The sequence below is a fragment of the Scyliorhinus torazame genome, chromosome 2 (genome assembly GCF_047496885.1).
Source record: "Scyliorhinus torazame isolate Kashiwa2021f chromosome 2, sScyTor2.1, whole genome shotgun sequence".
Taxonomy (NCBI): Eukaryota; Metazoa; Chordata; class Chondrichthyes; order Carcharhiniformes; family Scyliorhinidae; genus Scyliorhinus; species Scyliorhinus torazame.
This window is the reverse complement of record NC_092708.1, coordinates 240,762,719-240,789,255: the sequence shown is the minus strand read 5'-3', so window position 1 is coordinate 240,789,255 and position 26,537 is coordinate 240,762,719. Positions and strand designations below refer to the sequence as shown.

The 26,537-nt window shown below is 45.5% G+C and overlaps 1 protein-coding gene across 6 annotated transcripts in view; it reads right to left on the bottom strand.

Annotated features, from left to right (window-relative positions):
* Positions 1–26,537, bottom strand: part of LOC140396798 (spectrin beta chain, non-erythrocytic 1-like) — a 320,773-nt gene that overhangs the window by 135,408 nt on the left and 158,828 nt on the right. For all 6 annotated transcript variants that reach the window (XM_072485544.1, XM_072485534.1, XM_072485570.1 and 3 more), the window contains 6 exons: positions 25,182–26,052; positions 19,851–19,988; positions 14,651–15,407; positions 10,708–10,910; positions 10,513–10,603; positions 8,655–8,801 (listed from right to left, as the gene is read on the bottom strand). In XM_072485544.1, coding sequence (XP_072341645.1) covers positions 8,655–8,801; positions 10,513–10,603; positions 10,708–10,910; positions 14,651–15,407; positions 19,851–19,988; positions 25,182–26,052 — 2,207 coding nt within the window. The remainder of the gene's footprint in view (positions 1–8,654; positions 8,802–10,512; positions 10,604–10,707; positions 10,911–14,650; positions 15,408–19,850; positions 19,989–25,181; positions 26,053–26,537) is intronic.

Genomic DNA, 26,537 nt, shown 5'->3' with positions numbered 1-26,537 from the left:
TTACTATGCTTGAGGGAATCCTCCCTCAGTAACATAAACTGTATGTGGCTTTCAGGATGAATGTATAAACAATGACTTATGATTCAGTGAGTAACTACTGAAACATTTTTGATAACACAGCCCTCCAATAAATGTAAATTATTAATCGGCAACAAAAGTATATAATTACAAATGCACTTAAAAATGTATTCTGCTCTTTCATTAGAATGGTATGCTTTATATTAATAAATTTATTAACACAAATACTAAATCAGTTATGAAATTAATCACTATGTCACAATACAAATAAATAGTTACTACCTAGTCTCTTCAAACTGCAGTTTAAGATTTTCATTCAGATCTCATGCAGAGTTTATGTTGTATTCATTACTTAAATCTACTTTACAAGATTTAACTATTATAGGTATTTTGTTTTAAACCACTGTGCATGCACATTCTCCCAGTGTCTGCGTGGGTCTCACCCCCACAACCCAAAAAGATGTGCAGGGTAGATGAATTGGCCACACTAAATTGCCCCTTAATTGGAAAAAAAAAAGAATTTGGTACTTTAAGTTTATAAATAAATAAACCAATGTGTATGTTGTCACTTTGCAAATTTATACACAACTAGGGGGGTGATTCTCCGACCTCATTGCGCCTTCTCCTCACCCTCGCTGGGCATAAACCAAATGAGCATATTTAAATCCTCATTTAAATATGCAGGATCTTTTCTAAGTCGGATTCTCCCGGTTCCTGCAATTCTCACACCCGCTGGCGCAGTGTGAAGCCGGCGCGAATCACATCTGGCCTCCACAAACTGAGATCAGAGGCGGGATTCTCCACTACCCGCCGCAGGTAGCAGGGTTCCCGATCTAGAGGCGAATCCAGCATCGGGCACCGATTCCGTTCCGATGCTCCGGTCCCCCGTTTGTGGTGGCAGTGAACTGCATGCCCCATGCCAGCACGAGGATGCAAATGGGGCATTAGCACCCACATAGAGAAGTCTGATTCTCCATGCTCCATGATGCTCCAGTCTTCTCAGCCAGGATTTACATGGTGTGAATTGGTGCAGGCATTTCCCAGCGTGGCCTTGGTGCTGCGGACCCTGCGGTAGGTCACATTTAGGTCACATAAATGTGAAATGTAGGTGCTCCCCAAAGTCTATCGGAGGGGCCCTCCCCCCACAACGCACATCCTTCCCCCCATCAGAGACACCCCCTTCAACAGAGACCTTCCCATCATATTCCCCCACCCCCATTTAAATCCTTAACAGATACCTCCCCCATTGGACCCTCAAAAGAGACCTCACCTTCAGAGATCCTGCCTAAAAGTTGAAGAGCAGTCCAGGTAGTAAGGTGAAAAGTCACTGCATTTTCACTAACCCTTTCCAAACATCTACTGCTTCTGACAGAGGTGTTCAAAGCAGCAGCTGTTACAAGTGTCAGAAGCTTCCTGGAAAGCCCATTGCACTTCAAAGGGCTTGAAATCCCTTGACAGCCCTTGAAATGCAGTCTTCCATTCAGTTTCACACAGCAATACATTGCGTTAGCCAGTGATTGACAGTTTTATTACTCCAGAGACAGCTGCTTGGTGAATTGTTCATTGATCTTTCCCTTCATGTTGAAAGCATCTCCATTACCCTGCTTTGATGCTAACCACAATGTTTATAAACACTCCTGCTATGATTGATAGCCCCTCACCACATCAAAGGCAGCTAAGTGCTTTGACTTCCGCTTTTTCACAGCAGGGAGCACTGGGCAAAGCCTGGCTCCAGAGATCTGTCTTTAGGACCTTGTGGACTATATGAGGTATTTCAAGGAGGCCTTGGTAGAATATGGGGAGCAAGAGCAAAGGTATATATTGCCTTGAAGCCCTACCCAAATATTTCAGGTCATGGCCAGTTCCATATGCTTTACTTACCAAAGTAGGGAGACCGAACTTGAGCAGTTAGAGAACCTCAGGATAATATGCCCAGTGCAGATCGCAGAGTAGACTGTCCCTGTAGCTCCATTCTCAAGCCCAATAAGTTGATCCACCTTGGCGGGGACGTAATAAAGCCTCACATTTAGATCGGTACCCCATGCCACACATAGAAGGTCAATATACCAAACTGGCAGGGGGTCAAGCCTTCACCAAACTTATGAGGCATGCCTACATTCAGCTAGAACTAAACGAGTCACCCAGGATGTAAGGTTATACACCCCATAAGGGTGTTAATAATACACCTGCCCTTCGGAGTCTTGTCGGCATATGCGATTTTTCACTGCGTGATACAGAACATTCTCCGGGGACTACCTAAGCTGACAGTATACTGAGACAATGTACTATTCACAGGAGCCATTGAAAATGAGCACCAAGCAAATCTGGAGGAGGTTGAGACAATTTCCTGACGCAGGTGTCCGTCTCAGAGGAGAGAAACGAGTGTTCCACACAGGTGAAGTGATCTATCGAGGGCACTGAGCTTATAAGAATGGCCTATAACCCATGGAGGATAAGGTTAAGGCCAACAAAGAGGCACCAAGCCCACAAAATATGACAGAATCAAAATGTTTCCTAGATTTCGTAAACTACTAAGGGAAATTTATCACAAACTTGGCCACTTTATTGTCACCCCTGCACACATGGTTAAACATCAGAAGTCGCCGTGGAAGGCATCGCTAGATGAAGTCTTTGTGAAGGTGAAGGAGCAGTTACTATCATCCAACAAAGTGACTCATTATGACCCCAAGAGAACTAGTGTTCATATGTGATGCCTCTCCATATGGGTTAGATGCAGTCCTTTCCCATTGATGGGACAATGGCACAGAGACACCTATATAGCATATGCATCCAGAACCTTGGCAAACGAGGACACTATTTTCAGAATAAAACGAAAAGATTATCTGTAATTTATGGGGTGAGGAAATTCCACCCATATATCTATGGCCAACATTTTACAATCATAACAGACCGTATACCATTGCTGGGCCTTTTCAAAGAGGATAAAGCGATTCCCATAATCATCTCGGCGTGCATCCAACTTTGGGCATTATTGATAGCAGCCTACAAATACTCTCTCGAGCACTGTCCAGGAACACATTCTGCTGCTCACAAGCTTGACCCCTATTCTGGCATTGGAAGAAGTAATCATGGCCTTGAACTTCCTGGATACCTTGCCAGTATCCGCGAAGTAGACTCAAGCGTGGACCCAGAAGGACCCACACTGGCAAAATTGTGCCATGTGATCCCCCGTGATGAAATCTGAGGATACCCCACAGATGAGCAGAATGTAGAAGGTGGCATCATCCTGTGGGGAGTCCATGTAATCGTATCCCGCCCAGGTCGGCGCTCAATCCTGACAGAATTTCACATGGATATCCTGGGGTGTCCAAAATGAAAATGCTTGCAAACAGCTACGCCTGGTGGCCGAAGTTCGATGCAGACATCAAGTATCTGGTGAAGCAGTGTTCCTCATGCCTAGAGAACCAGAAGCTCCCACCTTCATAGAACATACAGTGCAGAAGGAGGCCATTCGGCCCATCGAGTCTGCATCGACCCACTTAAACCCTCACTTCCACCCTATCCCTGTAACCCAGTAACCCCTCCAAACCTTTTTGGACACGAAGGGCAATTTAGCACGGCCAATTCACCTAACCTGCACATCTTTGGACTATGGGAAGAGGCCGGAGTACCCGGAGGAAATCCACGCTGACACAGGGAGAATGTGCAGAATCCGCACAGACAGTGACCCAGCGGGGAATCGAACCTGGAACCCTGGCGCTGTGAAGCCACAGTGCTATCCACTGTACTACCGTGCTGCCCTTCGGCCTCTTTGAATCCATGGGAATGGCCAGGAAGACCATGGACTTCACTGACCCATTCTATTATGGCTGATTCCCACTCAAAAAGATTAGGAGTACAACTTTTGTCCTCCACAACTTCTCATGCAACAATAGAAAAACTCCAGCCTCGTTTTTGTACCCATGGCATGCCAGGGGTCCTTGTATCCGACAGTGGTACCCCTTTACCAGTGATGAATTTCAGGCATTTGTTAACTCGAACAGCATTGACCACATCTGAATGGCGACGTACCATCCATCGTCTAATGGACTGGCCGAAAGGACAGTTCAAACATCCAAAGCTGGAATAAAGAAACAGCCTGCTGGTTGCCTGGATACAAAATTGACCCCGTCCCGGTTTGATTATAGAACCACGCCACACACAATATCTGGAGTCACACCATCGGAATTGTTAATGGGATGATTGTGCAACAAGCTCAGCCTGCTGTTTCCCATCCTTTGGGGTGAGGGGAGAGAGGGGGGGAATGGAGTAGGTGGAGTCAAAGCAGGAGACTCAAAAAAAGGGAACTACGACATCAGAAGACCCAAAAGGACCTTCAGAACAGGAGATGCCTTCTATGTGCAGAACTTTGGAGATGGCTCCCAATGAATCCCGCGAGTCATGCTGAAAAAGACTGGTCCAGTTTGGTCCAGTTTCTTACAAAGTCTAAGTCCAAGTGAAAGCCGTGAAAAATCACCTGTTCCACCCGAGAAGCCGGAACCCACTCTAGCGGAGATGATTTCAGCAGAGACGACATCCTTGACGCCCGTTGCGACTACCTCCAGCAAGGGGACTCAGCCGATGGTGGACCCGAGAATCATTCCCCCTGACGCTGGAGAATCGGAGTTCGAAATGGAGACTGGGAGGATTGATCCTCCACACCGGAGGTTAGCACTGAAGACGAGCAACGGTCTGTGGCCCTAAACGTTCAGAAAGGAAGGGACAATCCCACCAATCTGGCTCCATCTGCCGCTGACTCATGACCTTGTGCCAAGCGATAAAGGAGGCCTCATCGCTGTGGGAGGGGGATGATTCAGACTTGAGGGAGGAGGGATGTGATAACCCTCACGAGGACCATGGGGGATCGTTAATCGATCTCCCCTTGGGCTTGGTAGAATACAAATTCCTGTGAGGAGCAAGGCAGAGGCACGGCCAGCTGTGGAACCTGTATGTGGGACCTTTTAATGTAGCTCCCAGACCTGGAGCAGAAGTTCCCCATAGTCCTAGGCTGGGATGTTTGTTTTGTGACCCATGGTTCAGTCTTTATTTTCAGTTTAGAATAAACCAGTTTGGGTCTTCTCTCTGCCCCTCTTCGAACTACTACACGGCCCATTATCTAGACTGTATGCCTCAATCAGCAGAAATGGTTTCTTTATATCTACCCGATCTATTCCTCTCAAAGATATTGAAAACTTTGATCACCCCTTAACCATCTAACTTCTAGGGAATACAACGACAGTTTGTGAAATCTCTCTTCGTGATTTAACCCTTTCAGTCTATAGATTGGGCTGAATTTACTCCTGCCACGGCCGATCTATCCTTCCCAAGGTGCATTGTTGAAAACTACCTGCCGTACTGCAGGTGTGGTCTAACTAGGTCTTTGTATAGCTGGAGCATGACTTCAACCCCGATTATGTCCCCGAATTACCAAGTGTCTTTGGACTTCCACGGTGTTATAATTGTTTTTTACCTTCAGTGATATACAGTTTGAGCAGAACCCTCAGCAACAGAATTCACTTTCAAAGCTAGCAAGGTTTTGAATGCAATTTGGAATATACGGAATATACGGAGGTCACAACAAAATCTGAAAATGCTGGAGAATGTCAGCAGGTCTGGCAGCATTTGGCCATCTCGATTTCTGTGCTCCTCTCACTATAACCCGTCTCCTTCTGAACTTGCTGCACTCCATTCTCTCAGGTCAAACTCTGCCCATCGACAAGGGCGGTGCCAGATCTGCTGAGCTTTTACAGCAATTTCAGTTTTTATTTCAGCTTTCCATCATCCGCTGTATTTTGCTTTTACAATATGCACACAAATTGTGTTTAAGAAATATTTGGCGAGGAGCTGGTTAAGGGATTGGGGAGCAAGCAGGCAGGCAAGGCCCCGGGACTGGATGGGTTCCCGGTTGAATTTTATCGGAAGTATGTGGATCTGTTGGGCCTGTTGCTGGTGAGACCCTTCAATGAGGCGAAGGAGGAAGGGACTCTGCCCCCGACGATGTCTCGGGCGCTGATCGCGCTGATTCTCAAGCGGGATAAGGACCCACTGCAGTGCGGTTCTTTTAGGCCGATCTCGCTCCTTAACGTAGATGCCAAGTTGCTGGCGAAGGTCCTCGCTACGAGGATGGAGGACTGTGTCCCGGGAGTGATACACGAGGACCAGACGGGGTTCGTGAAGGGCAGGCAGTTAAATGCGAATGTGTGGAGGCTCCTGAACGTGATTATGATGCCCGCGGTGGGAGGGGAAGCGGAGGTGGTGGCGGCTATGGACGCGGAGAAGGCCTTTGATCGGGTGGAGTGGGAGTACCTATGGGAAGTGCTTAGCAGGTTTGGGTTCGGGGAAGGGTTCATAGGGTGGGTCAGGTTGTTATACAGGGCCCCGGTGGCGAGTGTGTCTACGAACCGGCGGAGATCGGAATATTTCAGATTGTACCGGGGGACGAGACAGGGGTGTCCCCTGTCCCCTTTGCTGTTCGGCAATTGAGCCGCTGGCCATGGCATTAAGGGAGTCTAGGAACTGGAGGGGGTTGGTCCGTGGAGGGGAGGAACACCGGGTGTCGTTGTATGCTGATGACCTGTTGTTATATATTGCAGATCTAGTGGAGGTGATGGCGGAGGTCATGCGAATCCTTAGGGAGTTTGGGGACTTCTCGGGCTACAAGCTCAATGTGGGGGAAGAGTGAGCTCTTTGTAGTGCATGCGGGGGCCAAGAAAGGGGGCTAGAGGAGCTGCCGTTGAAGAGGGCGGAGAGGAGCTTTCGATACCTGGGTACCCAGGTAGCTAGGAGCTGCGGGGCCCTGCATAAGCTTAATTTGACACAGTTGGTGGACCAGATGGAGGAAGACTTTAGGAGATGGGATGTGTTGCCACTTTCCCTGGCGGGTAGGGTGCAGTCGGTCAAGCTGACGGTTCTCCCGAGGTTCTTGTTCGTGTTCCAGTGCTTGCCCATCCTAATCCCCAAGGCTTTTTTCAAGCGGGTAAGCAGGAGTATTATGGGGTTTGTGTGGGCAAGCAAGACCCCGAGGGTGAAGAGGGTGTTTCTGGAGGGCAGTCGGGACAGGGGCGGGCTGGCGCTGCCGAATCTGTGTGGCTATTATTGGGCAGCTAATGTGGCGATGATCCGTAAATGGATAATGGAGGGGGAGGGGGCGGCGTGGAATAGGCTAAAGGCGGCGTCTTGTGTGGGTACTAGTTTGGGGGCGCTGGTAACGGCACCGTTGCCGCTACCACCGATGAGGTACACCACGTGCCTGGTGGTGGCGGCGACACTGAAGATCTGCGGGCAGTGGAGGCGACATAGGGGTGAGGTGGGGGCCTCAATTTGGTCCCTGATACAGGATAATCATAGGTTTGTGCCGGGCAGGATGGATGGGGGATTCCTAAGTTGGCATCGGGCAGGATTTAAAAGGATGGGGGACCTGTTTATAGATGGGACTTTTACTAGCCTGGGGGCGCTGGAGGAGAAATTTGGGTTGCCTCCCGAGAACGCTTTTAGATATATGCAAGTGAGGGAGTTTGTGAGACGGCAGGTGAGGGAATTTCCGCTACTCCCAGCAGGAAGGATTCAGGACAGGGTGATTTTGGGTGTATGGGTTGGAGAAGGCAAGGTCTCAGCAATTTATCAGGAGCTGCAGGAAGCGGAGGAGGCCTCGGTGTAGAGTTGAAGGGCAACTGGGAGGAGGAGCTCGGGGAGGAGCTGGATGAGGGTCTGTGGGCTGATACCCTGGGCAGGGTCAATTCCTCCTCCTCATGCGCCAGGCTCAGTCTAATACAGTTCAAAGTAGTACATAGGGCGCATACGACAGGGGCGAGGATGAGTAGGTTTTTTTGGGGTGGAGGACAGATGTGTGAGATGTTCGGGGAGCCCAGCGAATCACGCCCATATGTTCTCGACGTGCCCGGCGCTGGAGGGGTCCTGGAGGGGCTTTGCGAGGGCTATGTCCAAAGTTGCGAACACCCGGGTCAAGCCGAGCTGGGGATAGCACTATTGAGGGTATCGGACGAGCCGGGAGTGCAGGAGCCGAAAGAGGCCGGAGTTCTGGCCGTTGCGTCCCTGGTAGCCCGGTGGAGGATCCTGCTAATGTGGAGAGATGCAAAGCCCCCGAGCGTGGAAGCTTGGATCAATGACATGGCAGGGTTCATTAAGTTGGAGAGGATAAGGTTTGTCTTGCAAGGGTCTGTGTAGGGGTTCTCCAGGCGGTGGCAACCGTTCCTAGACTTTCTCGCGGAACGCTAGGTGGAGGTCGAAACAGCAGCAACCCGGGGGGGGGGGGTTGGTTTAAGTTTTTGTTAAAAGGGGGAGTTTTCACCACTTTTGTATTTATTGGTTAAATGGGGTTAATGTATCCTATTACATTTCCTATGTACAATTTTGTTTTTCTTTCTGGAGTGTTTGGTTGAAAATTGTGAATAAACATTTTTTAAAAAAATGAAATATTTGGCTTTAGTTTGTTACATACATCGTCACCCCCTGCACAAAAAGAGTTTTACATCCTGGGAAATGTTTTTCCAAAAAACAATCAGATAACTATTCAAACAGGATATTAAATATCATGCCTTAATGCAGATTAGTAACAATGGATTTAGACAAAATTAAACAGAAGAGCCTTAATTCGTCATTCCTTAGCTATGTTTCACCTCATCAATTTTGTCCAGCCACTCTTTGTTTGATGCCAGTTCAGCCATAAATGCTTGGTGTTTCTGCCATTTCGTGTGAAGATTGCGAGCCTCATCGTAAGAGGTGTCCTGGGCAGTTAACATCTTCTCATTGATCCAAAAAATAAGCTGGAAGCAGAAACAGGTAAAGAGCAATTTCCAGATGCTGTACAAGCATGGAAGACCTCCGCCTAAAAGAATGCAGGATTCTGAAGTCAATCTGACCACCAGTGACAATTGCTGAAACAGGTGTTAATTTTTGTGGATTATACTGTGGTTTGACACACAAGAGGTGGACACACTGCCACAGACGTGCTAAATGGGCTGTTATTTAATTTAATCCGGGATCACAAGATTCAAGATCAAACAGTCAGAGTCCAGAGAAGACAAAAGCTAAAAAGATTTTTCTTCTTTTCCTCTCTCTCAAAATTATATCACATACACAGCCTGAACCTCCGAGTAGGAATATTTAACAATATCTGCTAATGCAAGGCAGCTTAGGGATAAGTAATTATAGGCAATTGAATCGTCCAGGATGATTCCAGTCAGGGTTAGATTCTGGAAATGTACAAATATAGTGAGAAGTAATGAATATTGCTGATTTTAATCCTGTTTAGTTGGGTTATATTTTGCAGAGGGATAAGGGCAAATTTTAGTGAGCTTCGATGAAAGGCTCCAGTTCTAATGGAAGGTGTGTTTGTTTCTCTTCCCACAGGTACATGATCTGCTGAGTATTTTCAGCATTTTCTCTTTATACTTCAGAGAGCTTTGTCTCATTTCAGACATCTCTTGAAAAATTCAAATTTATACTTTATACCTTCAACCTTCCAAGTTTGGGTAAGCCCCGACAGTGCAAGTGGCGCATAGTTTGCAGAATTCAGTGGGTAAGCTGTTTAGCAACATGTGGAGAGTCGAAGATTCATCATACATGAAATCATGGATGCAAATTTCCAACCTCTCATTCCTCAACATGACGCTTTGCTCTACATATCCACCAGGAATAGGCGAGTTGATGTATGGCGCACAGTAGCACAGTGGTTAGCTCTGTTGCTTCACAGCGACAGGGACCGGGGTTCGATTCCCGGCGTGGGTCACTATCTGTGCAGAGTCGGCACGTTCTCCCCGTGTCAGTGGGTTTCCTCCCACAAGTCACGAAAAGACGTGCTGTTAGGTGAATTGGACATTCGGAATTCTCCCCGTGTCCCCGAACAGGCGCCGGAATGTGGCGACTAGGGGATTTTCATAGTAACTTCATTGTTGTGTAATGTAAGCCTATTTGTGACACTAACAAACATTATTATTATGAGGAAAGGTTGGACAGGCTAGGCTTACTGGATGTAAGAGGCGACTTGACTGAATTATTTCGAATTACGACAGATTTTGATAGGGTGGATGTGGAGAGGATGTTTCCTCTTGGGGAAGGATCTAGAACTAGGGGGTCACTGTTTAAAAATAAGGGGCCGTCCATTTAATACAGAGGTGAAAAGACATTTTTTCTCTCAATGGGTTGTGAGTCTTTGGAATTTTCTTTCTCAAAAGGCAGTGGAAGCAGAGTCTTTGAATATTTTCAAGGCAGAGGTGGATAGATTATTGATTAACAAAGGGGTGAAAGGTTATCAAGGTAAGCAACTAGAGCAACCATCATCTTACGAATGACAGTTCAGGCTCAAGGGGCCAAGCTCCTAGTTTTTAGGTTCATATATATCGAGCTCAAATTCAAAGATGTTTGGCTGCCAACCTAAACTTTTAAACAATGACACGGTATTTAAAAATATGAATGCGGTCATTTATGGGAAGCACGAATCTTAAACGAAAATTTATCAGATTTCAGTCAACAAACCTCTTGGCAATTCTGCAAGAAACGCTGAAGATCATGGTTGTCTTTGAGATGTGCTGCCACCTCTTTTGCCCGTTTCCTGTTCTTTTTGTACCTGGATTAACAGCAGAATCACATTAGAACCTGAATATTAAAAGCCAGTAGCATCTTTCAACCGTACATCTTGTGAGCTCTGTGCTCCAAACATCCACATTTTACCTTTCATCGATAGATTTGACCTTGCCAAGCACCTTGTCCTTAAAAATATTTCCATCATGAATGAGCTTTTCTCCTCCAATTATTGTTCCAGAGATTTTTTCCTTATTGGCATCCATGGTTGTCACAAGATCCTCTTGTTTCTTGATAGCACCCTCAGCTGCTTCCAGTGTGTTTGGCATTTCAACGTACGCTAACCTGTATTCCTATAGGAAATGTCATAGTTTACCCAAAAGGTTATTTTGTAACATTTGTGAATATTTACCATTTTCATTTAGACATTAATTTAGATTTCCTTTTCCTGATTGAACCGCCTGATTGAAGGGGCAAAATTATTTGAGGGTGTCACGTGAGAGTACCCTTTCAGAAATGGGTGTTTTAAGAAATGTACCTTTCAGAAATGGGGCTGCTCATGTTACTGCAGTGATGTCAGAGTGTGGGTGGAGCTGAGCTCTACTTCTGCTTTTTTAGTTTCAGTTGGAGAAAAGCTTGGGTGTGTCTGTGAGCTGCACTGCTGTTGATCTAAGCCATCCAAAGACTATCTATGGATCATTTGGGTGAACTCAGAATTGTAAAAAAGGTCTCAGTATTGAATATAAATCTAATGTGCTCCTGTTTGAAGGTTTGGCAAGTCTTTTGGATGGTAAAAGGACAGCATACAGATTACTTAGTGTTTTATTCTTTGGGGGTGTATTTGAATTAATGGTTGCTAAGATATTCACTGTTTGTTTTAAAAAGGTTAACTTGAGTTCATAGAATAAACATTGTTTTGTTTTAAAAATCACTGGTCCATTTTCTGCTGTACCACACCTGTAGAGTAAGCCGGGTGCTCCCCATACCACAATCTATTAAAGGTTGTGGGTCAGGTGAACTACATGATACACTTTGGGATTCTCTAAGCCCTGGCCCATAACAAGGGCACCTGACTGCAGGAGGAAGCCCAGAAAAAGAGCCTGAGAATGGAATACCAGCGATCTAGAGTCCAAGGACCGACCCCACCTCCCGGAAACACCGGCCTAGTGTGCGGTCGGAGATGCAGCTCAAGGATCTGGATCATCAGCATCAGCCACACAAGGACCCACAAAACCCATGACCAGTAACAGAGTTTCGTAGGTGGACAATCACACTCGTTAACGAATCATCGCCGAAGAAGAGATTTTATATGCACGTTTAATTAAACTTGTCCTTTCCTTTCGTTCAATTTAAATCTTTTGCTCCTCTACAAAGTATACAATTATGAGCATGATGTGTTACATAATCCCAGGTCTTTGCCATTGCCACTACATCCCCAACTGGTACAAGGCACGTAAGAACGGTGAGGGGCTGTTTAGCACAGGGCTAAATCGCTGGCTTTGAAAGCAGACCAAGGCAGGCCAGCAGCACGGTTCAATTCCCGTAACAGCCTCCCCGAACAGGCGCCGGAATGTGGCGACTAGGGGCTTTTCACAGTAACTTCATTTGAAGCCTACTTATGACAATAAGCAATTTTCATTTTTTATACATGCCCTGTGACCTTTCCTCTCGCCCCAGGCTATCCATCTGACTGTATGTTTTAATACCTCCATTCCACTGACTTTCTTTTCAAAGTTCTACATGCTCTTCACAAAATGTGCTAATATCAATTAATCAATCCTGCCCGAGAGCAGATTGGCATTTTTCAAGTTTGAAGAAAAGGAAATGGCACAACACTGGGACTTCAGGAGAGATATAGGTAAAGGTTTTACGCTTCCCTACTGGCGGGTTTTTAGGCAGGAAAGGTGGAGCCTGAGATTGAAGGGATTGGGTTCCTTCCGGGTTCCCGCCCGTCCTGACCACACAGCGATTTTGTACTGACATGGGCACGGCCTCGGATGGGAAACTCGCCATTTCCCCAATTGAGGTCCTTATGTGGCCAAATATTATGGCGGGAATCGAGGCCCTACCATCTGAAACATTTAGGAGGTTGAAGCCAAAAAAATTGATGCCCCAAAAGTTAACAATTGCTTATTCAAATTTATTATTTTTAATATCAATTTTGAGTACCCAATTCATCTGTTCCAATTAAGGGGCAATTTAGTGTGGCCAATCCACCTAGCCTGCACATCTTTGGGTGATGAGGGCGAAACCCACGCAAACACGGGGAGAATGTGCAAACTCCACACGGGCAGTGACCCAGAGCCGGGATCGTACCTGGGACCTCGGCGCCTTGAGGCAGCAATGCTAACCACTGTGCTGCCCTACTTATTCGAATTTATATTCAAAGACTGCATCAGAAAATCAAAACAGAATTATTTTCATTTTACTTTCGTTAAGCCTTTTTGTAATTTATTGTTTATTACCTATTACTAACTGTGGGTGTAAAATAAGTCTGTGCCAGCAGCATGTAACTGGCACAGAGTGAATCAGCAGCTGATTTTTCATCAATCTTCTTGGTATTGAATGATAATTCAAACTCTTTCCTGATCTCATTGCACTTTTACTTGATCTGAAATTAAAAACCTTGGGCAGAATGTTACAATATTTCGGCAGAGTGGTGACGTGGGCAGGAAAAGTGGTGTGGGCTGGCGGTATCCTACGCCGTATCGTTCGGCTTATAGCCAAATGAAATTGAAGGGGAGAGTCCCACGACGTAACGCTGGCAGAGCCCACCCCGCCTATAACTCAGTTTTGAAGGCTTCCCCGATGCAAAAAATAAAACGAGACCGCTCCCCACAGACACCTCCTTCCACACAACACACACCCATGCAACACCTTGCCATGCACAACACCTTCTCCCTTCCAACACTTGCCCATGCAATACCCTCTCAACCATCCGAACATTCGCCCCTCCCCAACAGAAGGCACTCCCCACCGAACGCTTCCCCCGGCACTGCCTCTGGGATTACCCGGGCACTGCCCTGGGGCAGTGGCAGGGATGGTGGCAGGGCAGTGCCCAGGCATGACCTTCTCCCCCTGGACAATGCACTCACCTGAAACTCCTCTGGCAGGTTCTACTCGCCAAGTGCATGTCTTTGGAAACCTGTCATAATCTCCCCCCTGCAACCCCCTCAATGAAAAATTTGTGTTGTAGCCGGCTTCACGTTGCTGGTAGGTGCCAATTTCACCCTCAGCATTAAATGTAAATGGTGAGGTGAAACACCGCATTGCACAACAGAAGCAGGCCAATCTTGTTAATGGTGTTAAGTATCTAAGATTTTTTAAAATCAAATTGTAATTATTGGAAAAAAGACTTCTCGTATACATCCAAGTTAAGATCTCAGACGATATAACTCAACTGCGCAAAATAATTAAATACTCAATGGCATGATTAATAAAAAGCAATATATTAACAGGTGATATTCCGAGGCGGAGTAGATTGTCAAGGTATTTCAAAAATGCTAATAATTTGTTCAGATATCTATCATGTTTCTATCGCCCAAATCAATGAATGCTCTCTATCCTTAATCTCCTTTGGAATGCAAAAAAACCCCATAGTATTCTACTTTGTCTTGTTAGTTGGAAATGAATATGAAGGGTACACTTACATGAAAAAAAAATCACACCAGTTCAAAGTTTTGGTTTATACATGTATGCACTGAGCAAACCAACCCGTTTCCAGGTTCAGAGCTCAGTCTGAAATTGGTATGAAACTCACTGGAGGCAAGTTTGTTAACTTTGCTTTGCTTCCGAGTTACTTTGGGCCTTAACATCCTGGGCGGAATTCCCTGTCCCCGTGCGTGCCGCTCCTGTTGTGGCGGGATTCTCCGTCTCACCAGCCAGCCAATGGGATTTCTCATTGTGGACAGCCACATGCCGACAGGAAATCCCTGGGCGTGGGTGCACTGCTGGGGCAACGAGGAATCCCGACAGCCAAGAATCCAGCCCCCAATTTGTATTACATTTGTTTAGCTTCACTGAGCAGCTGAAAGCACTTTACGGTGACACTCAGCTGGTCGTCCTACTGCACGACCTGATAATAGTCAAGTACCTGATTGCTGAGGATGCCATCCGCTTGCTTGCTGTCCCTGAGGAACTGCTGATATCCATGAGACTGAGAAAGAAGACCCTTTCTGTTTTCCCACATCTGATGAAGCTCATTCCAGCCAGTGTCCAGTCCTTTCAAGCGCTGCTCTAACATTTGAAATTGTGGGTCTGTTTCTTCCTGTGTTATCATTTTTCCAGTGTCCCTGATCTTCTGGTAGTCTTCCTCATTGCGATCTATCTCATTTTTTATAGCATTGTGTTGCCGGAGGAGAGTTTCTGCTTCAGATAAGGAGTTTGGCTCTTCTTCAGAAGCAATAGCTTTTTGGGATTTGGACAGCCACAGCTGAAAGTCGTCTAAATCTTGCAGGAATTTCTGCAGCTTGCTCGCCTCCCCAAGTGACTCCTCACGATCTTGAAGAGTGCGTTTTAGTTCATCCCAAACATCATTGATCTCCTTAAGCCTATTCAAGATATCTGTGGCATGAGTAGGATGCTGATCTGCTAATGCATGGGCCTCCTTTTGGAGCTCTGGGAGCCTCGATTCAATGGCAGCTAGATCCCTCTCTATTCCACATAACTTGCGTTGAATGGCCAGAACACCGACTAAGTCCTTTTCCAAATCCTGAGTTGATTCAATAAGTTTGGTTTTCCCACTGATCCAGACTTTGGTCTCGTCACACTCGAGGTAATAATTCTGAAGACTTAATGCTGAGTGCACATTGTTCTTTTTCATCCTTACCAACCTCTGGAACATCAACCATCTGCAAATTGCATCAAGGTTACAATTGTACATAAACATGCATCTCAAACTGAATCCAAATTTAACCACTGGTTAAAAAAGTCACAAAAATTAAAAGAGGAAATGCTCACCATTAATAACTTTGCTTAAAACAATAAACCAAAATATTTTCATAAACCCTTTGGTTTCAGTATTAGGTGGGGATTATTATTTATGGCAATGCCAATATAGCCATTTTACACTGGAGCAAGCACTCCCCATACCAACTTTGCACAGGGTAGGATTATAGCTCAGGAGAAGATCCTTGGGAAAATAAAGAGAGCAACATTTGGGAAGTGACAGGAGTGCCAGATGTTTGAATGATATGATGCTGTATCAAGAGTTACAAAAGATGGGGTTCAGCCTTTGTTCATTGTTAAATTTGGAATCTTGATTAAGGTATGGGGTACAAGGGGCTGAGGGAAAGACAATGGGCGGAAGTCTCCCAAAAAAGTGTCATTTTGGGCTTGAAAATCAGTGCACTAGCACGATTCTGATCATGATCTTCCCACACCTCATTTCTTGGAAGGGGGTGTGTTTTGCACTGGCATTGAGAGGGGCAGGGCCTAAACACGCCGGCAAGCTTGCCTTCAGAGATTGTGGTGCCCTTTTTAAAGGGTGGCTGGATCTCAACTTTAAGTTGTCATTGTGAGTGACAAGGTTTTGGAGGTGTTGGCAGGCTTAAAAATGGACAAATCTCCAGGTCCGGATGAATTGTGTCCCAGGATGCTGGGGGAGGCGAAGGAATTGCAGGGGCTCGGACCTAAATTTCTAATTCCTCTCTGGCCACGGGGGAGGTACCAGAGGGCTGGAGAACAGCTAATATAATCTTACTATTTAAGAAAGGTTTTAGGTATAAGTCAGGGAACTACAGACCAGTGAGTCTCATGTCAGTGGTAGGGAAACTATTGGAGAAAATTCTGAAAGAGAGAATCTATCTCCGCTTGGAGAGGCAAGGTTTGATCAGGAATAGTCAGCATGGCTTTGTCAGAGATCATGCCTAACAAATTGGATTGTATTTTTTGAGCATGTGACCAAGTGCGTAGATGAGGGTTGTGCAGTTAATGTAGTTTACATGGATTTCAGCAAAGCCTTTAATAAGGTGCCACGTAGGAGACTTATAAAGAAGGTAAATGCGCATGGGATATAGGATAACTTGATAAGGTAGATTCAAAATTGGCTTCACTGTAGGACACAGAGGGTGATGACAGACGGCTGCTTTAGTGACTGGAAACCGTGTCCTGTGGCGTACCACAGGACCTGTGCTGGGTCCCCTATTGTTTATCATTTATATAAATGACATAGGTGACTATGTGGAGGGTAGGATCGGTACGTTTGCGGATGACACAAAGATTGGCCAGGTGGTAATGGTGAGTATGAGTGTCTTGGGTTACAGGAAGATATAGACAGGATGGTCAAATGGGCAGAAAAGTGGTAGATGGAATTTAACACTGAAAAGTGAGAGGTGATGTGACAAGGAAATATTCACTGAATGACCTGACACTGGGAAGTTCCGAGGAATAAAGGGACCTCAGCGTGTTTGTCCATAGATATCTAAAGGCAGAGGGGCAGGTTAATAAGGTGGTGAAAAAGACATATGAGACACTTGCCTACATCAATCCAGGCAAAGGTTACAAAAGCAGGGAGGCCATGTTGGAGTTATGTCGAACTTTGCTGAGGCCACAGCTGGAGTAATGCTGGAGCAATTCTGGTTGCCACATTATAGGAAGGATGTCATTGCCCTGGAGGGGGAGCAGAGGCAATTCACCAGGATGTTTCCTGGGATGGAACATTTAAGTTATGAACAGAGGTGGATAGGCTTGGGTCCTTTTCGCTGGAGCAGAGAAGCCTAGCCTGAGGGGCAACCCGATCGAGATGTACAAGATTATCAGGGGCATGGACAGGGTAGATAGGGAAGCAGCTGTTCCCCTGAGTTGAATGGTCAGTTACAAGGGGACACAAGTTCAAGGCGAGTGGCAGGAGTCTTGGGGTTTTGGGGGGGGGGGGGTGGATTTGAGGAAAATTATTCAGAGGGTGGTGAGGGACTGGAGCGCACTGCTTGGGAGGGTGGTAGAGGCGGGTTGCCTCACGTCCTTTAAAGAGTATGCGGCTAAGCACTTGGCATATCATAACATTCAAGGCTATGGGCCAAGTGCTGGCAAATGGGATTAGGTCGGTAGGTCAGGTGTCTTTCATGTGGCAGTGCAGACTAAATTATTCTGTGATGTGACTGGTCCCCTTAAATCCCTACATAGAAGACTATAAAGATTACTCTGTCCCAATTAAGGAGAGAATTATCTACATGGTTGTGCATTCTGTTGCGAAATGCTCAAGCAAGTAAGGCGACTACAAAAATCTAATATATGGTTCTCAATATTTGTAACCATTCTTGGGGCTGCATAATAGTTTCTTACATATGGTTCAAGTACAAAGCAGTTGTTTTGCTAGAAGTTGGGATAGGGAAAGAGAAAGGTCTAGATAAAAAAAACATTGACACAAGAAAAAGAATTACCAAACCTTCCAAAAAAATTGACTCCACTGCAGAAAAATGTCCTTTTAGTGTCCTACAATATTGGGAGCAATTCACCGGCCATGTTGCACCGGTGCAAATCTTGCTACGCCGGCAGAATTCCGGGGGAAGCCTGAAATAGGATTTACGCCAGGCACCAAAGAGTGCGCAATGCTCCCTGCCCGCTCCAGCTGACGTGATCTGGGCCATGCACTCACTGGGTGTGAACTAGACTAACATATTAAAAGGATAATTTAAATATTCAAAATCTGCTTTATGCCAAACTATCCAGGCTCCTGCTTTTTTCCCCACCCACCGGTGCAAGTATATTTGTATGTTTACAGTAGGAAAGAGCAAAATACAGGGTAAATGAGAAGAACAGGTGGAATTCTGACTTCGCTGGGACTGGGACTTCACTGCTCCCCTTCCCACCATCATCAGCATTGGAGCTTCAGGGCACTGCCCTGCCATGTCCCCGACCACCCAGGAGCAACAATGGTCTCAAAGGTCATCATGTCTGGTTTCCATTTGAGAAGATCAGTAGAGAATCGCGCCGGCTTCACATTGTGCTAGCGGGTGGGAGAATTGCAGGAGCAGGAAGAATCCGACTTAAAACAGATCCTGCGTATTTAACTGAAGGTTTAACTATGCTAATCTGGTTCATGCCCGGCGAGGACATTAACCAGATTACGTCTGCTAGGAGGTTTTGGGAACATCGTGAACTTTTTGACGCTTGCCAAAAATCCCATTTCAGGGGTTACAAGAGTGAAATATTATGAAATTGGGTCTAGAAATGAGATTGAAGATGTAGCAGGCAAAATGGGGGTTAAACAGACTGAGGGAAAAACTTCTAGCATGGAGTCAGAGGAATGCACCCACATCTTCCCTGAGTTACATGGTCTCATTCAGACTTAAACTCATTCGTGGAAATACACAGGATTCCACTATTCAGCAAGGGTGATTCACTGGAGATCCATTGTCTTTTGGGACACTCCTATCTGACCAGTTATTAGCCCATTACAGGTCTGATAGTCTCTTGGTCCATCAATGGGAGGTTAGTTGCATATCAATAGCATGGCTGTTTTTTTGTATAAATGGGAGTGGGAAATCAAACAGCCAAGATAACACTGATAGGCTCAAGTCTGGGCACCCCAGGAGAGAGCCTTTGTTTGAGGTGCTGGGTGGAGCTCAGAGAGAGGGAAAGAATCCGGTTTTGAAGGATTTGAAAATCCACATACGAAGTGATAAAAAAAATTTGTCCCAGAGACTGGCTTTTGAAAAGGGTTCTAAAGGAACTTGGCTAACAGCAGAAAATTGCTTCATAAATGCAAGATCATCTTTGCCTGCCTATGTAAGTAGAAAGAGAGCTGTATGTTCATTTGAAGTGTTGTTTAATGGGAACTCGTGTGTTACGGTTAAAAAAACTACATGTAACCTGTTGTTAGGACTGAAGTTTAAATATGTTTTTTCTTTTGTTTTAATAGGGTCTGTTTATAAAATGACCCAGCCCCATTTCTTATCATATCACTCCTTTAACGAATCGATCTTTCCGCTCCGCCTTAAAAGCTCCAATCTCTTAGCTACTGTTAGCTACAGGGCTCACCTGGTATTTTCATTACATAGCAGGATTTGGGCCGGACGCAATGTGGCCAGAAAATCGCCCTCAACCTAACAAGGCTGTTCACTTCATGAAATGAATTGAGGCTTAATTAAGAAATGTAAAAAGGAAATGGGCATATCCAGTGAGGGGATCTGGATGGAAACGGGAAATAGTCTCCGATTGGATCCTTAGCGTGAAATGACCAGCTTATTTCTCTCATCTGCTTCCAAGCTTCTGAATGTTCTTTTGCAGGTCAACAAACCACCGGGGAATTCTGCCCGCTATGTGTGGTGAATGGCAAGAAATTAGGAGTATACCTGATGTTCACGCGATCCTGACATTCTTTAACTTTTTGGGTGCTGGGGTGGCCACTCTCTACCAGGTGGTTAGCTGCATGGTTTACTTCAGAGATCCGAGATTCCAAATTATTCATCTCCTGCTCCAGAGTTTCAAACCTAAGCAAAAAGATAATGTCAATTATAACGTACATTTGAAAATCGCAATGAGCAAGATGTTTAATATATCTTATAATGTCTATTCGTTATGATTTATTGCTAAGGTGATGATCAACTTGAAGCAACTAATTGCTTAATATACTGTTCACCATGCAGCAATGATGTTTGTCTTGTTTAATCACAAAACACTAGAATCAATGTGATGCAGTAACTTCAAAGCTGTAATACTGTTTTGGAGTTCTGATAATATTACAAACTATTCAAATATCCTCCTTACAAGTTTTTAATACAATTTAAGCCTGGAATGAAATTACTGGCTTGTAAATGCTCTGTCGATGTCTGACTTATTTGTTTTGTATCTTGTGGTAATAAACATTTGAGTAACTTTGGCTAAACCTACAGTTGGAACTGTTCCCCCTCCTGTTAATCAAAGACCTAGGATATAATATCATATAAAAGGCTAGGTATTGTTATGGGCCAGAGTTTAGAAAACTCCAAAGTATTTCATGGAGTTCACCTGACCTACAACTCTTTATTCATTTTGGTTACAGGGTGCAGGGGCTGTTTAGCACAGGGCTAAATCGCTGGCTTTGAAAGCAGATCAAGGCAGGCCTGCAGCACAGTGGTTCAATTCCCGTAACAGCCTCCCTGAACAGGCGCCGGAATGTGGCGACTAGGGGCTTTTCACAGTAACTTCATTGAAGCCTACTTGTGACAATAAGCAATTTTCATTTCATTTCATTTCACAAGGGCCTGCCTTTCGGGTGTTATTCAACAGAGGCTTTAAGCACTTTTAATCAAAAACAAAGTTTATTCTACAAATTAAGCTAACATTTTTATAAACACACACAGTAAGTATTTTTATCAACTACCAACATAAATACCCCACACAGCTACAGTATTCTATATATAACCCTTAATAACTTCCCCCTTAAGCTGTTCCAATTTAATAACAAGATTCCATAAACCAGAAACCCCTTGTCAAAGGTGTGGCCCAACACACAGCACTCAAGACCTGGTATGGATGCCCTTATTTCCTTTCCAAAACAGCAATTTGAATTCCTTCCAGAAAGCAATTATTTCTTTGAAGTTGTCAAGTAATCTGGAAACAGCTTTTAAAATGCAGATAGAGAAGCACTTCTTTTTCAAATAGCTGTGCTGTACAAATCAGTTCAAATTCAAAGCGAAAGTAAGACCAACTCAAAAACGAAAGTAAAAACCCATAGCTACAGCCCAGCTCCACCCACACAATGACATCACTGAAGCCATGTGATAAGACAGAAACATTTCTTAAAGGGACACTCGCATGACAGTATCAATGGGGAATTTTAATCCAACATATGTGCAGAAATGCAGGATGCAGAGTGCAATGCTAATTTTAACATGCCACCTAGTTTACTCATCATTGGAGTAAATCGAGAGTAATGTTAGGCAGACCTTTTGCCCAACAAAGTAGTTTGAAACTGCCCCTATTGTGCCTGTTCAGTGCTAGCACTTCAACTGGAAGCTTATATCCCTGACTTTTCTTGCAAGCATTTATATTCTTCCTTTTCCAATAGATAGGAAGGTAGGAAATAGGAAGAGGTGGCCATTCAGCCCCTCGAGCATGCTCCACCATTGCACAAAATCATGTCTGATCATCTACCCCAGGTTCACTTTCCCATGCTATCCCCATGTCCCTTGATGACATTAGTATCTAGAAACCTATCAATCTCAGTCTTTTTTTTCTTTTTTTAATAAATTTAGAATACCCAATTCATTTTTTTCCAATTAAGGGGCACTTTAACGTGGCCAATCCACCTAGCTTGCATATTTTTGGGTGTGGGGGCGAAACACACGCAAACACGGGGAGAACATGCAAACTCCACACGGACAGTGACCCAGAGCCGGGATCGAACCTGGGACCTCAGTGCCGTGAGGCCGCAGTGCTAACCCACTGCGCCACCGTGCTGCCCTATCAATCTCAGCTTGAACATACTCAATGACTGAACCTACACAGTTGTCTGGGATAGAGAATTCCAAAGGTTCGCAACCTTCTTAGTGAAGAAATTCCTCCTGGCCCAGTCCAAAATGGACTTTCTCTTATTCTCAGACTGTGACCCCTGGTTCTTGACACCCCCAGCCAGGAATATATACTTCCTGCATGCGCCATGTTGAGCACTGGAAGTATTTTGTAGGTTTAAATGCAATCGTCTCTCATTTTTATAAACTCCAAAAAATATAGGCCCAGTCTCCTTCATCTCTCCTCATCGGACAATCCTACTAGGCATCAGTCTGGCGAAACTTTGGTACACTCCCCATATGGCAAGTATATACTTCTTCTGTAAGGAGACTAAAACTGTACATAATACTCCAGGCGCAATCTTACCAATGCTCTACATAACTACAGCAAGACTTATTTTATCCTGTACTCAAATCCTCTTGCGATAAAGGCCTTTCCAAATCCCTTTTAAGTGGTCTCTGCTTTACTAGCCACTTGTGACAAAACATCCTATGTTCCAGGCGATTGAGAGGCAACAGGTAGTGACGGCGGCAGGGCCCGATGGGTTCCCAGTTGAATTTTGTAAGAAATCTAAGGGCAAGTTGGCATCATTGATGGTGGAAATGTTTTGGTAGGGGTGTCTTGCCGCAGGTGCGGGACTTTGGGAGGAAGGTTTTCCCGGCCTCCTCGGTGATTGAGACGGTGCTGTCAGCGGGGTAGTTCGAGAGGGGGATCGTCTCAGCGATTTACGGGAGGATTCTGGAGGAGGGTAGGGTGTCCATGGAGGGGATTAAGACGAAGTGGGAGGAAGAGCTGAGGGTGGCACTGGAAGAGGGACTGTGGTGTGAGGTGCGGCAGAGGGTGAATGCCTCAACTTCATGTGCGAGGTTGGGGCTGATACAGTTGAAGGTAGTGTACAGGGCACACCTCAGAAAATCAAGGATGAGCTGGCTGTTAGAGGGGGTGGAGATGTCTGTGAGCGATGTGGGAGGGGCCCCACCAACCATGTTTATATGTTTTGGTCCTGCGCAAAGCTGGAAATGTTTTGGAGGACGGTGTTTAGTACAATCTAGGGAGTCTTACATGTGGATGTGGAGCCCAGTCCCCTAGAATCCATATCCGGGGCATCGGACCAGCCCGAGCTGCAGGCGGGAGCAGATGTCTTAGCCTTTGCCTTGCTGATCGTTCATAAGGGGTTGGGGGGGGGGGGGTTGTTGTGTTGGAGGTCAGCTTCTCCACCTTGTGCGGGGGGGGGGGGGGGATCTGCTGGAGTTTTTGAACTGGAAAAGGTGAAGTTTGCACTGGCCGGGGGGGGGTTTGGGGGCTTAGCAGTGCCTGGGTGGCAGTACCTGGGTGGCAGTGCCAAGGTGACAGCTGGAAAATGCCACGGTGCCCATGTTGCAGAGAGGGCTCTCCCAGGTTCTCTGGCCGTGTTTCGAGAGAAAGCACAACACGGCCGGAAAATTGCGCCCTCTTGTCAATTTCCACCTTAACTTTCTCTATTGTACTTAGTAGCTGCAGTCATAAAATGCACTATGAATTAGCCCCCAAAATGACAGGGCAGTCAGGACAGATCAGGCCAAAGAATAGCTCACAAGAATAAAATCACACCAGGAAATATTAGAATGAATAAGAGATAATGGAGAATGCTTATAAGGCTGGTGCACATTCTAAACTATTCACAGTTAAATGAATGAATGAATATTGCTTATTGTCACAAGTAGGCTTCAAATGAAGTTACTGTGAAAAGCCCCTAGTCGCCACATTCCGGCGCCTGTTCGAGGAGGCTGGCACAGGAATTGAACGGTGCTGCTGGCCTGCCTTGGTCTGCTTTCAAAGCCAGCGATTTAGCCCAGTGTGCTGAACCAGCCCATGTATAATCAGACAAAGTCAGCATGAAATGAATGAATCACTTATTGTCACAAGTAGGCTTCAATGAAGTTACTGTGAAAAGCCCCTAGTCGCCACGTTCCGCCGCCTGTTCGGGAAGGCTGGTAGGGGAATTGAACGGTCTGCCTTGGTCGTCTTTAAAAGCCAGCGATTTAGCCCAGTGTGCTAAACCAGCCCCAGTTGCTGACTGTGGTTCGTTATGCCAGTCACTCCTCTCAACCTCCGATAATTGGATTACGGTTTTGTAATCAACCTCAGATACATTAAATTTCAAAATAGCATAACCTTAAAGTGGTTAAAGAATATGGTTTAAGATATTTATAGAGGTCATCTGTGTAACTCTACATGAGGAGGGTAGGAGGAATGAAGTGGCTTGTGGCAAACCTATTTCTAAAGCGATTTTTGTTCCCTTTCAATTAATTTGCACGCCATGAGTAACCTTGAGTCATGAATTTGATAGGACCCATTCTTAATGAAGTATCCATGAGTTGGATAATGTGCAGCTTTCAAATATGCAGGATTTTAACTCAGACTAATCACAGTAACAAATGTGAAAGCAAAGTACGAAGGGGAGTGCAAATCAGAAATAAAAACATGCTGAAAATGTTCACTGGGCCAGGCAACATCTGTGGAGAAGGGCTGAGACATTACAGACCTGTGATATTATTCTGGGAAAGGATCTTCCGGTCATGCCAAAGGTAACATTCCTGCAGTGGATTCCCCGGCAGCGGAGCTGGTAAGTCATACAAAATGCCATAGATCTCAGCGGGGAGATACCGCCAGTGGCCAATGATGAGCAGCCTCCCACTTACCATAAAACACACAAAATATAGAATTCCTATAGTTCAGAAGGAGGCCATTCGGCCCATCGAGTCTACATCGACCCTCTGAAAGGGCACTCTTGCTGGGCCAACTCTCTTGTCCTATCCCCATAATCCCACCTAGCCTGGACTAAGGGGCAATTTAGCATGGCCAATCCACCTAACTTGCGTATCTTTGGACTGTGGGAAGTAACCGGATCTATGGAGGAAACTCATGCAGACATGGGGAGAACGTGCAAACTTCACACAGACACTCACCCAAGGCTGGATTGAACCTGGGTCCCTGGTGCTGTGAGGCATGAGTGCTAACTACTGTGCCAATGTGCCTCTGTTTTTTCCTCCTCACAGATGCTGCCAGACCTGCTGATTACAATCACTATGGATGGCATCTCCGAATAGTCCATTAAAACTCTGAAGGTCTGAGAATATTAGCTTTTACTTGAACAATAAAAATGATTGTACAGGACAGATAAATAAACCTACTGCAGGTTCAGGTTATACCTGTGTTCCACTACTTCAAGATCCTCGAGTTTCTTTGGAATCTCTACTCCCTCCAGCCACTTCTCTTTCTCACTCATCCATAATTCGCATGCGTCAGCTTCACTAAACATTATATAAAGGGCAAGGGCATCCTGCAGACGCTGTCTTCGTATATCCGATAGAGCTACAAGATCTGCGTAGAGCTCCATAATCTCCTGCTGTCGGTCCCTTATTTCTGGTAATTTCCTGAATTCCTCTGGGAGGCCCTGTAGTTGTTTATTCAGCGTATCAATAGCTGCCCCAGACTTCATGACTTCATCTGCAAGGTCCCTGTGCTTCTTCACCAGTGTTTGTGTTGAAAACTCATCGTGACCTACATCGTCCGACGACATGACGCGATAAGTGTCCTGCAACCAAGTTTTGACATCGTCAGCATCCACTTGGAACTGGAAGAAGTTTTGTGCATCCTGAAGATTCTGTTTGCGAAAAGCAGCCAACTCCACCAAATCCTTCCACATGGCAAGGACCTCGGCTATTCGTTTCTTGATCTCCGGTGAAGCAAAGTGTTTCTCTGCGATCATACCCCTGCCTTCCTTAATTGTCTGCTGCAGATGAGAGCTGAGGCCTCCCAACTCATCTTCCAGTGCCTTATGTTTGCTTTGCAGAATGAGAATACTGGTGATGTCTTTCCCGTAATCCTGCGAAGAGAAGAGCTGCTCCCTTTCTCGAATCCAGCCTTCAGTTTCGGCCATCTCCCAGAAGAACCTCCAAAGGCGACGGGACTGCTCCAGACGAGCTTTCCGTTCAGCTGCCAACACACAAAGCTCCTCGTAACACAGTTCCAGATGGTTGACTCGATCCTTGATCACATTGGGATCACAAGGCGTGTAACCTAGAAAAGATATTCACGGGTAATCAGCAATTCACTTGTTGAGAATGTTGTGGTTATTAATTACATTTGGTCTCAATCATTCCTCATGAGGGGAGAAAACCAATCTTTTTGCACCAGGAAATTATAACATAAATTAGACCATAAGACCATAAGAAATAAGAATTTAGTTCTTCGAGCCTGCTCCGTCATTTAATAAGATCATGGCTGGTCTAACACTCACTAAGTACACTTTCCTGGCTTACTTCCATAACCCTGAATTTCCCGACAGATTAAAAACCTATCGATCCCATCCTTCAAAATGTTCAAGGACTCGGGCTCCTCAGCTTCCTGGGTAAAGAATTCCAAACATTCACCATCAGGAGAAATTCTTCATCAAATCCGTCGTAAATGAGCTCTCTTTATTCTGTGAACATGTCCTCTGGTTCCACACTCTCTCATGAGTGGAAACATCCTCCCAACATTTACACTGTTGAACCCCCTAAGAA